Below are 16,859 nucleotides of genomic sequence, written 5' to 3'. Positions count from 1 at the left end.
GCTGGAAATGGCGGGGAGCGCCTCCAGCAGACCCCTGCTACGGCCTCTGTTTTTTATTTATTTATTTATTTTAAATGGGCCAATCGGGACCAGGGGAGGTGGGCAGAGGAAAGCCAGGAAGCGGGTTGGCAGGGGGAGAGGGACCATGCGCCGAGTCCGCTATGATGCTTTTAAGCACCTTTACAAAATAAAATAGTATTTTGGGGGGAGGTGGGGGGTCAGGAGACTCCTAACCTTTGGCCTGGGCTCGCTGGAAATGGCGGGGAGTTAGAGTTAAATATGCCTCATGCTCGGTGATCTAGTCTACTCTGCAGCGCACAGATCACTGACCCCGAGGCGTCTTTAACGTTGGCAAAGTCTTATAAAAGATGGCTTGAAAAGTACACAATTCAGGCCATCTTTTATAAAGCTTTGTCGAAGGACAAAGACGTGCTGTCCGTTGGCAAAGCTTTATAAAAGGTGGCTTGAATTGTGTACTTGTCTAGCTATCTCTCATAAATATAGAAATATGCTACGTATTTCTATGTACATAAAAGATGGCTTGAAAAGTACGTAAACCATAGTAAGGTATGCATGCAAATATATAAATGCTTAAATACATTTACGTATTTGTTTGCCTCACTTACCATTGTTTGTGTACCTTTTAGTCTACGCCCATCATGGAAACCATGCCCCCAAATCAGGACCCCTCCTCATTTTCTTCCCCCACTTAAAGCCCTGCTGCACCCCGTTGGTGAGCCTAAATGCGACCCATGCACCAAAACGGCGGCACGGGAACGTCCAGATTCCATGTGCTGGGAGGTATAAGCTAGGGGACATGGCATCACTGACATCTAGTGGTCATCTAAAGTAATTCAACACCTTCCATTTGTAGGCCTGAAATGCCCGCAAGTTTATTTGAAAGTTCCAGGCTAACGGCTTTAAAGTCGCTTCACCGCGCGGTGGGACGTGGACTTTGGCAGGCCTAAGCGGGTATTCTTTTCTTATGGCACATCCGGCTATACCGTCTAAAACAATAAGTACATTATAATTATTTTTGGCTGAAAGCATACAATCAGAGATCCTTAGTATATTACACGCAGTGACTCTCTAACATAATTAAAAGGTCGAAACCAAAGAGGTTCTCAAGCGAGGTGGGCTGGGTGCTGTGTTGTAAAACTTCTGTATCGTATAACAAACATTTTTTTTCTTCCACTTAACAGATTCGACATTGAAATAGAGCCACTGTTTGCAAGCATAGCACTTTACGATATAAGAGAGAGGAAAAAGGTATGACTATAGGGCAGAATCTTCCAAGTCACATCATTTGTAATGTTCATTTTTTGGAATTGTATATGTAACTAGAAGTCACGTTGTCAATGATATAATTCTTTTTTGTGACACAGAAGATGATACTTTTGGTGAATCAGAGGGTGTTTAGTTGACGTCTGATCCTGACATGCTTCACTGCAAACACGACCTTATAACGTGTGCTCTGTTGGAGCAGCTCATGTGGTTAGCGCCTTGAAACGTAGGCAGCAGCGTGAATCTGCTCACCTTAACAATACATGCTTGTGTTTGTGTCTTTGGCCTCTGTAGACAGAGCCGGCCCGAGACATTGGCAGTCTGTGCCGTCGCCCCGGGCACCGCGCTCTTGGGGGCTCTGTAGCTAACTGCTGGCATGAGTAGAAGAAGTAACGAGGGCTGGGCTGCTTCCAGCCACAGGGCTTTCCTGTGTGCCTGTTTTAGCCAAGCCGTGTTGTCAGCTCTCAACCCCCTGTGACGTGCTTCTAGAGACAAATAGCTCCCGCCCACCTCCCCAGCAGCCCATCAGACCTGTGGGGCGTCACAGTTAGGGCTTATCTCACTCTTTGTTTAAAGTAATGGTCCATTTAAGCACCTTGGTTTTTGGACAAAGGGTTAAAAAATGGGGTATTTTATTCTGAAACCACATACAGAAAAACGAGTTGTCGCACAAATCTGTCTTCTTTGAAGGCAATTAGTATATGTTGACAAAAAAAGAGTTGTGCACTAGCTCGATAGTTCCACCATAGGCACCACAAACAACACACGTGATGTCTCACCTACTTCTATTACTGTGCCCACATGTAAGGTTGCTATTATGGCCCACATGGTGAGGACAGATTCAGAAGTATCACCCTACTATAATCAATTTACCAAATAGTGGACTCTGGGTCCTCCCCAGTCATTATTGCATCTACGTCTAATTCCATCGTTCGTCCTAACCTTAAGAAGGTCCCTATGCCACATTGTACTCTAAAATACATGTTATTAAATACTAGGTCACTCCTCAAACATGCCACGGAGGTGGCAGCTATTATTCAAGAATTAGATTTAGACATTTGTGCCCTCACGGAGACGTGGGCACACGAAGCCGCTGACCCAGCATTGGAACTGGCTATTCCGGCTGGCTATTACATGATTAGGCAGGACAGAACTCAGAATAGAGGGGTGGGGGGATGGAGGGTATGTAGCCCGTATCATTAGATCTGAGCTCAAAACCTGGGAAAATATAATCGACACAATCCCAGGCACAGAACTGTTTTTGGTAAAAGTAGCTATCAGTGCTGAAACCACCTTGAACATTCTTTTTATTGTACAGAGCTCCCTCACTAGACCCTACTTTCCCAGCCATTCTGAATAGTGTCCTAATATCCCTCCTGAAACCCAAGACTAAACTCATAGTACTTGGAGACTTTAATCTCTGGTTGGGGTGTACCACAGATGCCATTGCCAAAGTGATGGAGAATACACTTGATGCATTGGGCTTTTCTCATTATGTCGGAGTCCCCACTCACATCAAAGGACATACTTTAGATTGGGTTTCTTCCTTGAACCTGATTCTAACCGACATAGAGATTAAGCCCCACCCTTAGTGTGACCACTCATGCATATGTTTTCAACTACAGACTGAGTATTTTAACAAAAAAGTCACTCAACCTAAGGTGTCGTTAGCTATCGGAAACCGTAAAAACTTGAATTTAGCTACCTTTACTGATTGGGCTTCTGCCCTTAACAGCAAAATCAGCACCATAGGCAATCTAGAAGAAATTGCTTCGACTCTTGTGACCTCTCTTGGCTCAGTCACAGAGAAGTTTGCGCCAGTGAAAATAAAAACGCAACCTTTATTGGTACGAAATTCTTGGTTTAATAAGGATCTTAAGGAAGTTAAATCCAAAAAAATCAAGCTTTTCTATGCCTGGCGCAAACTTAGAGAACCACTCAGTTTAGCAGCCCACAAAGGGGCGGCAGCGGACTATAAACAAGCCGTATTTGCAGCTAAAAAAAGAGTCACTTAATACAATAATAGTGAATGCTAAATCTGATAGCAGAGAACTTTTTAAAATTTTAAAGGAACAATCGCATATACCTGCCCCACTCAAGATTCCATTCTTAAAAACGAGTCCTGGTGCACAGAAATTCAGCAGACATTGTTTAATAAATTGGAAAAAATTAGAGAGGTTACTGAGGAAAAAAAACGTATTATGATGAAACAAGAACTGGAAGACAATGTATGCTCTCTGGCAATTAAACTCAAGGAGTCTATGTTCAACTTCAAGCCGATCTCGGAGGAAGAATTGGCCAAAACCATTGCCCAACTTAAAAATACGAGCTGTAAGGGGGATCCGTGCTCCTCTATTATGATAAAGGAGTGCTCCCCCATTTTCATTCCATCATTGACTAAATTTGTGAATACTTCTTTTGCTCTTAACAGAGTACCAGACAATATTAAAAACGCCTGGATTACTCCTCTCTTGAAGAAGCCTAATCTCTGTCCACATACTCTATCGAATTACAGACCTATTACAAACACCTCTTTTCTGTTAAAAATCCTGGACAGGGTGGCTTATAATCAAATCTCAATATTTTCAGAGCAGAATCAGATCCCCCATAACTATCAATCAGGGTTCAGAATTAATCATGGAACAGGGACGGCCCTCATTGCCCTGAAATCCCATCTCCTTCAGAATATGGATAAGGGCCAAATCTCATTACTCATGATTCTCGACTTCTCGGCGGCCTTCGACCTGGTGGACCATACTATTCTGTCCACCAGGTTAAGGAATAGCGCCAAGTTTTCCCTGGCAGCGACCAATTGGATCTCTTCCTTCTTGAAGGGTAAGCAGGTTAGGGTCGCAAGCGATCTTGCAGAAGCCAAACCTACAACCTTCATGTACGGAGTCCTGCAGGGAGCCTGTGTGTCCCTGTGCTTTTACAACATCTTTATGATCCCCTTCTTTCAGATGCTTGAACAAGAAGGGATCTTATTTGCGAATTACGCGGACGACACTCAGTGTGTCATACCCATGTCAGGTTTACATCAGGAGGATTAAATACTTATCAATAAAATCTATTAAAAGATTCAACACTTGATGGCGGCCAATGGTTTGTCCTTCAACAGCTCAAAAACGGAGCTTTTATTAGTTGGGTCAGAGACTAAACTTGAGAAACTCGGCCCAAATTATAAGTACTTCGATATAGATAATTGTAAGATCAAGGTCATGAGTATAGTGAAGACTCTGGGCATCTACTTAGATAATAATTTGAACATGCGAGCCAAGGTGAACAGTCTGATCTCCTCCTCTTCCTATTTTATTAAACTGTTCCGTCACCTAAGACCTTTCATCTCCGAAAAAAAACTCAGAGACCCTAGGCAGGGCGATAATAGGTAATAGGATCCAAATTGGACTATTGTTGTAGTCTTCTGGTGGGCATCCCTCTATCTGACTTTCACCGCCTCCAGGTAATCCAAAATGGAGCAGTGAGGGTCGTTAAATGCCTTAAGAAAAGAGATCATGGTCAGAAGCAAGAAGAAGCCTTCATTGGCTTCCTATTCACACCAGAGTTTCTTTCAGGTTACTGCTTGTCACCCATAAGTGTGTGCATGGCGAAATGCCCGCCTACCTTAAAGAAGCCATCATAATAAAACAGAGTCCCAGAGCCCTAAGATAAGATGCTTCGAATCTTCTTACCATCACTAGATGTAAGACCAAGAAGGCAAGGACTGGTGCGTTCGTATTAGCAGTCCTGCAGGCATGGAATGCCTTAACACCCTCATTAAGAGCTATACCATCCACAGAGGTCTTTAAGAAAAAGCTTAAGACAGTACTTTTTTCCTGAATCCCTTCTGCCTTACGAACTTTTCGAACTTCACCTCTGAGATTATTCTTTTGTCCATGCAACCACTCTCTTTTTCTTTACATGTTCTTTGTCTAGTTTATTGTATGTCTGTTAAGCGCCCGTAAGCCAATGGGTACCAGGTGTGCTTTATAAATTCACAAACATAAACATATTCATATGTCCGCATTTGATGTATTAAATATATTTTGTTTTGGGGAGAATGTCACATTTCACTCGCATCATATAAAGTATGCCTTTGTCAAACGATGCAAAAGGTTACCATTTCACATTATGTTTTGTTATGATTAAGTCTTGAAAGACAGCCTTCAATCAATTTTGTTATAATAATTGTGGAATTGCATTCTGGTATTTGTAGTCTTCAAGATGTGGTGAAAATAACACAACATTTGTACTCTTTTTGTTTAACATATTTCTATTAGGATTTCAATATTGCTGCAGTACTTTAATTATGATGTGTGTACTTTCCAAGTCCGATTTATAAAGCAGAGGGCCTCATTACGACCCCAGCGGTAGCCATGCCAGTAAAAACGGCATGGCTGCAGCCAGAGTCGTGATTTTTTCTGGCACAGGATAATGTGGAATCACTGGGGCATTACACCCCCGGTGGTCCCTGAAGCCAGGCGCCGGAAAAAGGAACTCCCCATTCTCATTCGAGTCCCATTGAACTCAATGGGAATTGGGAGGACGGTAGCACCGGCACCATAGTAAACCCATTGTAAATGGTGCCGGTGCTACTGTAAAAGTCTGCGAGCAGGTGCCTTTAAGCCTGCCAGGTCAGACCTGGAGGGGGGAGGAGGCACCCGGCTCGCAAACTTGGCCTCTGCTGGTCCAGTAACAACGGTGCCGTTAAGCCTGCAGGCACCGTTATTACCGGACTGGCAGGGTTGTAATGAGGCCCAGAGTATTGTTGAAAGCCAGTCGTGGCGAGGAGTGGAAAGGAATTCTATAGGGGGATAGAGTCAAAGGCTTCCCTAGCCAGAAGCGTGATTGGTGGTCAACAGGACCTTGTACAGGAGCTATATAATATTGTTAGCTCTGAAAGGAGAGATTCACCGTTGAATGTATAGAAAACAGTGAACATTTATTCTTAAGGAGACAAACTTTTTGACAAATGACTTTGTGCTGTGGCACAACATAAGTACATATAAAAGTGCATGTGTAGTCTGCACAGTAGTGGGTTAGTAGAATGTGGTGGCAGTATATTCAGCGTATTGTTCAAGAAGATTCCACAGTTGACATTATCATGGTGATGACGGTCTATTATACATATTGTTCATAGTGACAATACATTATACATATTGTTCATAGTCACAATGGACAATGTTTAATGTCAAAAAGTTTGTCTTCTTGTTAAGCCTTTGACACTATCCCCTATAGAATTGCTATTATCCACCCTCAAGAGTCAGGCCCCCGAAAAAAGAGGGTTTCGCCCATATATATTTTATCTCCATGAGGAGTGGAAAGGACCAGAAGGGAAATTTGTTGTGATGATTTACCAGGTCCATGTATGTGGGAAGAGAGGTTGCTGGACTGAAGATGTTCTACCTGGCCCTGTGCTGATTTTCAGGGTACAAGTTGAGATTACATGTGGGTTGACAGCGTCCGCCCACTTTGTTCATAGTGCCAACTCCATCCCCCTTGGGTGTTTTTGAGGCCAGCATCAAAAAAGCTTTCTTGCTCAAGTTTTCGCCCACCAGGATTTGAACCTGGGTCCTCAAGCTCTCAGGGCCCCCACTAACCCACAAAACCACATGAAAGTGTCTTCAAAGCACACGTCTTTTATTGGTATTTTGCTTTCTGTAGAATTGCCAGGATTGTTCCAGGAAAATCTCCTCTAGCTTTTTGTTTTCTTGGGCATTTGATTCATTTTGTGAGAGACAATTCTCATTTCTATTTTTAATGTTCTGCTGTTAGGAAAGGCCAGTTGAATTAAATGTGCATATGTCACTTTAGGATACGTTCAGTCCCTGTGCATATGTTAATGATCCCCCCACACTTCTTTCTGGACTTGAGACTAATTGATGAAATTTGATGACCTGCAGAATTGCTTACTCTGACAGCATAAGTACCTTTCCGGTAAATAGGCTTTGGTATGAGTACACTATCCTGCAGGAAAAGCACTGTTACCCATCTGGCCTAGGGCCAATCCCCACCCTTAAATGCTTGGTACGTCCAGTCACATTGGATATGTTTGGACTACTTGCCAGTGATCTTCATTACTCTTTGTCCTGCTCTTCCTCATCACAGTACTGTCTTTTTAGGCACCCATTGTACAAATGGTTCAGCTCACTCGATTAGCAACTCCAAAATAAGTCTCACTCCTGGAATTTCTACAACCGTAATATTAAGAGTTAAAATTCAAACATTGAATGTCAATTTATCTGATGCCCATGAATATTTATGACTACATTTGTGACATAATTTTCTGCAAATAAATGTGCCCCAGTCATCCTTTGCCGCCCGGGCCCAGCACATCTGCCCCTGTCTGCAGTCCATATAAAAGCCAGTTGTGGGAGACAGTCTTTCACAAGGACGTGGTCACCCGGCTATAGGTGCGATTCCCATGCTCTGCGTCTGCAGTCAACGTATGTCTTCATCCGCTCTTTCGCTTCTCTGTCCCTTCTCCTCACCTCATGGTCGCTCACGTTGTGACCTTCATTCCTGCGGTCCTGGGGCATTTTCTTGCAGATGGGCTGTGCAAGCATTTGCTCTTCTGGGGCAGACTCCCGTGGTGTCTTGTGGTGTGTTTTGGTAGTACTGCAACAGTTGATTCATCATCTGTTCGATGGGCATGTGAGTGATGGTGGATATTCTGACAGCTCTCTTGACATTAGCCATGAACCGTTCGACTGTCCCATTTGCCTGGGGCCACAGCGGGGTGATCTTTCTATGGTGGAAGCCCATATAATGTGCAAAGTTTCGAAAGTCATGTATGGTGGAGGGGGCACCGTTGTCCGACTTCACTACCTTCGGAATGCCATACGACCAGAATATCCAGTCTAACGCTGGGATCATTGTTGTGGTGGAAGTGGACTGCAGGATTTTGATCTCATTGAGGACCACCCTTATGTAGTCTCCTGACCTGAGCGGACCAAAGAAGGGCATGGCCACTTCTTCCCACACCACGTCTGGGAGTGATGTCATTCGCAGGGGTTCAAGGGATGTCTGTGGTTGCAGGCTGAGGCATATGTGGCATGCGTGAATGTTGCTCTCAGTGATTGTCCATCCTGGGGAACCACAGCTCTCTTGGAAGCATTCCTTTGCTCAACACTATCCCCTAGGGGCCTTTGTGTGCTGTGTCCACTGCTTTCTGGTGCAGGGGTACCAGGAGTATGATTCTGTCTCCCTTGAGGATCAGCGTGAATGGGGACACAGAAAGTTCATCTCTTGATTGTGCAAGCGCCCTGAAGAGCTTTCCATCCACTGCAGGGTTGTTCTGTTGACTTCCATCACCCACTGTCCATGCAGGGAGCTGCCAGTTACCGAGTTGCATCCTGTGCCGTGTAGCTCACTAGTTCTTCCATGGGGATGGCCTGTGGTTTGGCTTAATGTACTATGTAGTTGACATACCCATCTGCTCTGCTTCTTGAAGAGAGTGGTCCGGGTAGTAGGTGATGTTACAGGAAGTCAGCTGGGTTATCTTCCTTCCCTGGCTTGTGCAGAATGTTAAACCGGTACTCCTGCAAACGCCGTCCCCAGCGGGCGATGCAAGATGGCATTTGGGCTCTGGGCTTCCCATAAATTGTGACAAGGGCCTGGTGGTCCGTGACAATGGTGAACGGTTTGCCATATAGGAACAGGTGGAATTGCTTGCAGGCCCACACTACGGCGAGACTCTCCTTCTCGGCCTGCAAGTAACGCTGTTCAGCTTCCGTGACACAATGTCCTCTGGGCATGTTCACTGTTGGAGTGCTGAGCTATGATTGCTCCTAAATCGTCTGGGCTTGTGTCTATGGTCTGTTCTGTGTGTAGATCAGAGTCAAAGTATGACATGCAGACCGCTGCAGCAATGTCTTTTATGATTTTGTCAAACACAGCCAGTGAGTTGGCAAGCGACGTGGGAGACCAGTGTGTGCTAAAGAAAGATTGAACTAGTAACATATCATCCCATAATTTAAGGCTGTAAAGTCATCAATACTGAGTAATGGAGTGGTCCGGTGAAAGGAAATGGCCCACTCGAAAGTCTCAGTGAAAGGTAAAAGGTTTGCAGCGATAAAGTGAATGAACTGTAAAAGGAGGTGATGTAAATTGACCCTGACAAAAGGGGAGAATAAAAAGTCGAACAATGAGCTTTGGTGCATAATACAGTGAACTACCTAGACCAGGAAGCACTCAGGCAAATTATATAGAAGTATGAGTTACAAGTTGGAAAGTCAAAGTGGTCCTGCGGAGGTCTGAAGAAAAAGCCACGCACATTCGAAAGTCTTCGACATCACGAAACGGTCCGAGCCAGACAGAGGGAGATGGAAGGTGTAATAAGTTAGGGGAAGGGAACCCCTAAAGGAGGTGAATGAAACTTGGAGAAAGGAACCCCCGCAAGTGTTTTGTTTTCCTGTGAAATGTACGAGCCCGATTGAGGGAGACCGACAAACTTTTGGCTATGAAAGGTCTGAGCCGGATTGAGGGAAACCGGTGAATCTTTGCTTTAAGAGGTCTGAGCCCGACGAAGGGTGGCTGACGTCAAATGGTTTGTGAACTGTGTTTGAAAATTGGAAAGAAAGACTTTAACATGGAAGGCCAGGTGGGCCTTGATCCACGTATTGAACTGCCTTTGTGTTAAGAGCCTGAGCGAGAGTGCGTCATCTTGCCTACAGGGACTCCCTTACTCTGTGCTGTCCAACTTGTGGAGGAGTGCTGACTAAGCCACATTTGTTCTTTATATTTGAACACTGACTTTCCTTTACATACATATTATCCTTTTGACACTTTTTGTACAAGATATAGGGCAGGCATTAGGTTTTGTTAATATAAGCCATTTTGTTTTGACAGACTCAACTAGGACTGTTTTGTTTATTATTTGATATCGAGACTACTCCCATCTTAGATATAGGGCAAAGTAGGAGTTTCTCCAACCCCACTGAAACTTCAATAAAGGTTTTACAAATTGTACCTTTTGTGTCAGTGTCACACTTGTGTGGGATATGACTCAATTGAGACACGTTGGGAGACCCTAAAATTCCAGAAGTGTAGTCATAGAGCATCAGACCCCTCTACAGCCACACAAGAATCCATAGGCTTTGATATTTGTAGCAGCAGCAGGGCCACTATCCCTACCGGGAAAAGAGGGATGATACCCACAGACTTAGTTCTGATGACCCTGTGGGTTGTTAAATAAGATTGGCCCCAAAATCTGGCCTGGCCTGGAAGTTTGGTCTAGGTGTCCTAGCAGTGGATCCAGACTTTCGGGCAAACTAAAAGGTTCTCCTACCGAACCATGGTGAAACTCAGTTTGAAATATGACATGGGGACACAATTGCACAGGGAATTCTTGAGAAAGCTCTATTTCCCTGTTTTTTGGGAAAAAGGGAACCAGGGGAAACTGAGAGAGGTAGCTTAGGCTTTGGAGAGGCCAATGAGACATATATCAATAAGGCACAAAGGGAAGAAGAACCTACCATCCTTCCTGATCTAGCCTTCGCTCACCGAAATGATTCAGTAGTCGCAGAGGCTTTCTTGCAAGTGATTCCTGAGGGTGAAGGACAAGAGAAGGGAAGCCCCTTTTTCCTCCTGAAGCAGGGTTACTATATAGAAGGGAAACCTCCAGGGAAGGCCTAAGTAAAACCCAGTAATACCCAAAACCCATTGCAAGATTGTGCTAGAGATCTCACACTCTCATGTGACAGGGGGACACTTGGGAAAATTTAAAACCTAAGCTCACATCAGTGGGAAATTCTATTGGCCGGGTATCCATGTTGACATAACGAACTTCATTCAGACATGTGAGATATGCCAAAAAATCAGCTCACATATTCCCTTACCTGCCCCTTTAAACCCATTACTGATAATAGAAATCCCTTTCTCCCATATTGGGATGGATATCATTGGACTGTTGAAAACGTCTAGACTGGGTAATAAATATGTTCTCGTAATCGTAGATTACCTGGTACCCAGAATCCTTCCTCATGCGGAACAACACAACCCAACACATTCTAAAACCCCCTGCTGCCATTCTTTTCTAGGGTTGGTTTCCCCAAGGAAATTCTAAGGGATCAGTGATCCAATTTCATGAGTAAGCTTATGGGTGTAGTCAAGGAATTACTACACATTACCACCTTAAAAACCTCAGTTTACCACCCCCAAACGGATGGGTTGGTAGAGAGATTTAATAAAACCCTTAAAATGATTTTGAGGAAATTGGTAGATAAGGATGGCAAGGACTGGGATTGTATTATCCCATGCATCCTGTTTGCAGTAGGAAAGACCCCTCAGGCATCCACAGGATTCTTCCCCTTCGAGTTGCTCTACGGTAGAGAACCAAGAGATGTTTTAGACATGCTCCAGGTGTCAATGCACACAATAATGGAGGAGAGAAATCGACACTCTCCCCCAAACCAAAGAAGCCGAATGAATTCGACCATCCCACTGTGGTTGGCACAGGCAGCACTCGTTACTTTTTCATAGATTCCCTCATGGAATTGTTCAGTTGTTAAACACAGATGATTTATGGCTCTAATGGTAGAGCACGACATTTGCAATGGCAGCATAGGCAGTTACAATCTTGATTGCTTTGCACACATGACTGCTCCGGGCGAACTCAACCCCACCCCGCAATGTCGCTGGTACTTATCTGAGCTCCGAGAAGCCCCACGGGACTTCTCGGATGAAGTGTAGAAAGCCGTAATCAGACCGCCAATATGCCCGCTCCTCCATGCAGCGAGTCAGCATGATATACAAAGATTCAGCCTTCCATGAACCTGGCAGCAAATCTCCGTCCTGCTTCCGAATCCAACTGCACCCAAATAAAATAAGCCACACCTGCTACGCGCTGTTGCCTGCCTTTATGCTGCCCTCAGTACACTGCACCTGGCAACGCGCGGGCGTTAGAACTACCTTTCCTCCAATGGAGTGCTGGGAGTTGTAGTCTCTTCCTGCATCCAGTCCTAATAGGCAAATCTCGTCACTCCCCTTCGACTCAAGCCCTTATTCCTAACATTACCTCCTCTCCCAGACCCCATCCCAGGACCAAGTTTTGCCGGATATCTCAAATGGAATTGCTTCACTAACCTGGGGGCATGCACCGACCTCTGCCGGTTCCCATGAACAATCCTCCGGTCCATAACCTACCGACTGAATCAAATAAATAACTGCTGATTCTTCTTCTTGACATCCAAAATGCATTTCACCTCATATTCCATTTGTCCTTCTTTCACAATAGGCGGGGGCCATTTGGTCTTCATCCCTGGAGCTGCAGGTTTAAGCAAAGATACATGAAATACCGGATATACAGGTAAAGTCTTTGGCAAACGCAATTTCATTGCGGTATCTGATACACACTTAATGATTTCGTAAGGACCAATAAATCTAGGCGTAAATTTACGTGATCCTACCAAAGATAAATTTCTGGTTGACAACCAAACCCGATCCCCAATTTGGTACTGAGGACTCTCCTGCCGGTGTTTATCGGCTTGTTTCTTATATGCTTCTTTGGCTATCTCCAAATGTTCACGTGCTTTCGGCCTGACTTCAAGAAGCAACTGTTTACGCTCTTGTAACACCGGCATTGTTTCCATATCCAGTAGTTTTGGTATCATGTTTTGTTCATGCCCGTACAAACATTCATTGGGTGCCATTCCCAAAAAGGTGTGAAAAGTATTATTGTACGTAAACTCTGCCAACCACAGTACCTGCACCCACAAGTCTCTGCCATCTCTCAGATAACCTCACAAGTATTGTTCCAGAGTCTGGTTCACTTTTTCTGTCTGTCCATCAGTTTGGGGGTGATAACTAGTAGACAGAGAACAGTTGATTCCCATCATCCGACAGAAAGCACGCCAAAATCTGGATGTCAACTTCGAGCCTCTATCTGAGAAAATGCTTGTCGATAAACCATGCAATCTAACCACATGTTGTAGGAATAACTCCACCAACTTGCCTGCCCCCGGATTTCCTGCACATGGAATAAAATGGGCTTGCTTGGACAAAAAATCCACCACCACCCAAATGGTGTCAAACTGATTATCAGGGGGCAGATCAGTAATGAAATCCATTGAAATGTGAGTCCATGCTGTTTCGGGAGTTGGCAATGGTTGTAATAAACCTCTCTTTTTAACATGATCCGCCTTGTTACGCACACAATTTCCACATTGTAACAAATACCTCTCCACATCCTGTCTCAATGTAGGCCACCAGAAATATTTCTTCAACATGATTTGCATCTTTCTCTGACCTGCATGTACTGCTAGGGGAGACTTATGGCACCAATATAAAGCCTTTTCCTGTAACTCTTTGGTTGGTAAGTACATAGGACCCTGATGGTAAGGCAACCCCTCCCGCACAGTTCGTGTTGGATGACTGTCCTTCCACTTATGAAGTTGGCTGGATGATAATACTTTTTTTATTTGGTCAATTAATTGTTTTGTAACAGCACCAATGACCCTCTCCGGGGAAATGATTGTCTTGACTTCCCCAACTAAGTTGTCTGAACTTTGTTGCCTGGATAATGCATCCGCCTTCCCATTCTTACTTCCGGGCCTGAATGTCACCACTAAATAAAATTAATGAAAGTACTGGGACCATTGAAGCTGTCTTGGACTCAGGGTTTGGGCAGTCTTGAAATATTGCAAGTTCTTGTGATCAGTTACCACCACCACCTGAAGCCTTGACCCCAATAAATAATGCCTCCACTCAAGGTAGTCTGACCAAATGACCAACAATTCCTTGTCAGTGATGGAATAATTTTGCTCCCAACCAATTAATTTCCTCAAGAAAAATGCCACTGGATGCCATACTCCCTCCTCATCTTTCTGTGATAATATGGCTCCTATCGCAACATTACTAGCATCAGTCTCCACCTGAAAAGCTTTCTCAGTGTTTGGATGTCTTAACACTGGTGCTATAGTAAAGGCTACTTTCAACTCTTTTAAAGCTTTTTCTGCCTTTGGACTCCAAACAAATCTCACCACCTTCCTAAGCAATTGTGTGATGAGAGTGACTATTTTAGAAAAATTGCTGACAAAGCGCTGATAGAAATTGGCAAACCCTAGGAAGGGTTGGATATCTTTGATGCACTGTGGAGACGGCCAGTCCATTACTGCCCGCACTTTCTTGGGATCCATAACAATGCCTGTTGGGGTAAGGATAAATCCTAAAAACTCAACTTGCTTCACATGGACCGCACATTTCTCCAATTTTACACACAATTGATATTCTTGTAGACAGTGCAACACTGCCCGCACATGTCTTACATGCTGTTCTGGAGAATCTGAATAAATTAAAATGTCGTCAATGTAGACGATAACAAAAATGGCAATAAATTCTCACAATACTTCTTGCATAAAAAACTAAAACGCCGCGGGGGCATTGCATAAACCAAACGGCATCACAAGATACTCAAAGAACCCAAACTTAGTCCAGAATGCCATTTTCCACTCATCCCCCTCTTTCACTCTTATCAAATGGTAGGCACCTCTCAAATCAAACTTGGTGCAAATCTGTGCAGACCGCACTTGGTCCAACAGGACCGAAATCAAAGGCAAGGGGAACCTATTCTTTACAGTAACCTTATTTAATGCACGATAATCAATGCATGTCCGTAAAGTGCCTTCTTTCTTGGGGACAAAAAATAAAGGGGAGGAGTACGGGGAAGTAGAGTGTCTAATAAACCCCTTAGCCAGCATCTCATCTAGATATTCTCTTATTTATTTTCTGTTTCTGTGAGAGCATATATTCTGCTGCAGGGCAACTTCGCCCCTCCTCCAATTCAATAACACAATCATAGGATTGATGAGGGGGTAACCGTTCAGCTCCTCCCTTGTCGAAGACTTTGGCAAACTCCATGTACTGCGTGGGAATTCATGATTCCACCGCTCCCACTACCAGATCTACTAGTCTCTTTTTGTCCAACAATGCTGCGGGTCCCAATTCTGGCAACATGTGCTCCTGACACTTCTGTTCCTCAAACCAAACCGTTTGCTTTTCCCGATCAATCCTAGGATTATGCCGTACCAGCCAGGGCATCCCCAAGATCAAACCAGGTGCTGCTATCAAATCGAAAGTAATTTCCTCTCTATGACCTGATGTGCACACCATCTCCAATTTCTCTGTTTGCTTCTGAATCGGCCCTGACACTAACGGGGATCCATCCACCGACTGCACTCCTTCCACCCTCTCCTTATCCTGCACTGGTAATCCTAACTGTGCAGCTAAAGTAATATCTACAAAGTTGCCCGTAGCCCCTGAATCAACCATCACCAATACCTCCTGTTTAGACGAAGCAAAACACAACGTCACCAATATATACAAGTGAGAAGTTTTATTTCCAACCGTGTTTGCTACCCATCTGGGGAACCTTAATTCCCTTGGGCCTGTCACCTGTGTTCCCCCTAAGGCCGGCCCATCTCTTTTCCGTTTCCTTTTTTGCTCCTTTCACCTCCCACACCTCCCATTAGGACAGGTACGTATAAAATGTCTTACCTGCCCACAGTACAAACACAAGTTGTTAGCTTTATGCTGCTCCTTTTCTGCTGCTGATAGAGGTCCTCTGACGCTATCAATCTGCATGGGTTCCACCTCACTCAACCTTCCTCCTCTACTCCTATCTAGTCTCACAAACGGTGCTGCTTCAGGCTTTTTTTGTCACCCTTCCTTTCATTCATTCTATGGTCCAACATTAATGCTAAATCTATCATAGCAGTACATGTCCTAGGTTGCGGCTCTACTTAAGCAATGGCATCTTTCAATTCTTCCCTTAACCCTTGATAAAATAACAGTTTGCTTAGCCACTGGCCATTCAGTTTCAATCACCAATCTATTAAATTGTATCACATAGGTTACTAGTTCCCGAGTGCCCTGTTTCAAACCCAACAATTCCTTATCTTATGCCAAGGACACCTCCCGCCTGTCAAACAGCATACCAAATTCTGCCAAAAATCCACCCCAATTATATAGCAAAGGGTCATCTTTTTTAACCAGTGGCATAGCCCAGGCTGCAGCATCCCCCATTAAATATGATATCACAAATGCAGTTCTGGCCTGAATGGTCTCAAAAGCTGTTGGCTTACACAGAAAATGCAGTCTACATTGGGTTAGAAACATCACATACTTTCGGGGTCCCCCGAAAAACGTTCAGGCGCTGCTAAAGATACGCTACTGGTAGATTGCACAATTACTGTAGGATTTTGACTTGTAGATGTTTCCCTTGTCTTAGACCCACTAGCCCCCTCCAAAGGGGTTCGCTGAGCCACCAAGCCCTGTACTTGTGCTTTCAAATTATCAGACTCTTGGTGAGCATGTGCTAACTCCAACTGAATATCTTGAAGAGCCTTTAGCACATCAGCCAAAGGCGGAGGAGTCGCTTCCATTTGGCTTGGGTGGTTGTAAGGATCCCAATATGGGGGTGGTTTATTATGTCAACGCACACAATAATGGAGGAGAGAAATCGACACTCTCCCCTGAACCACAGAATCCGAATGAATTCGATCCTCACACCGTGGTTGGCACAGGCGCCTGATATTAGTTACACAGTTCACCACGTTGCAGCCAATGAGGGGAAGAGGAGT

The 16,859-nt window shown here is 44.4% G+C and overlaps 1 protein-coding gene across 2 annotated transcripts in view; it reads left to right on the top strand.

Moving 5' to 3' along the window:
- DOCK8 (dedicator of cytokinesis 8) overlaps positions 1-16,859 on the top strand; it is a 1,170,453-nt gene that overhangs the window by 351,358 nt on the left and 802,236 nt on the right. For both annotated transcript variants that reach the window (XM_069625758.1, XM_069625759.1), the window contains one exon: positions 1,203-1,269. In XM_069625758.1, coding sequence (XP_069481859.1) covers positions 1,203-1,269 — 67 coding nt within the window. The remainder of the gene's footprint in view (positions 1-1,202; positions 1,270-16,859) is intronic.

This window comes from Ambystoma mexicanum, chromosome 6p, assembly GCF_040938575.1.
Source record: "Ambystoma mexicanum isolate Mex_15411 chromosome 6p, UKY_AmexF1_1, whole genome shotgun sequence".
NCBI classification, from domain to species: Eukaryota; Metazoa; Chordata; class Amphibia; order Caudata; family Ambystomatidae; genus Ambystoma; species Ambystoma mexicanum.
This window is presented reverse-complemented; position numbering and strand designations above follow the sequence as displayed.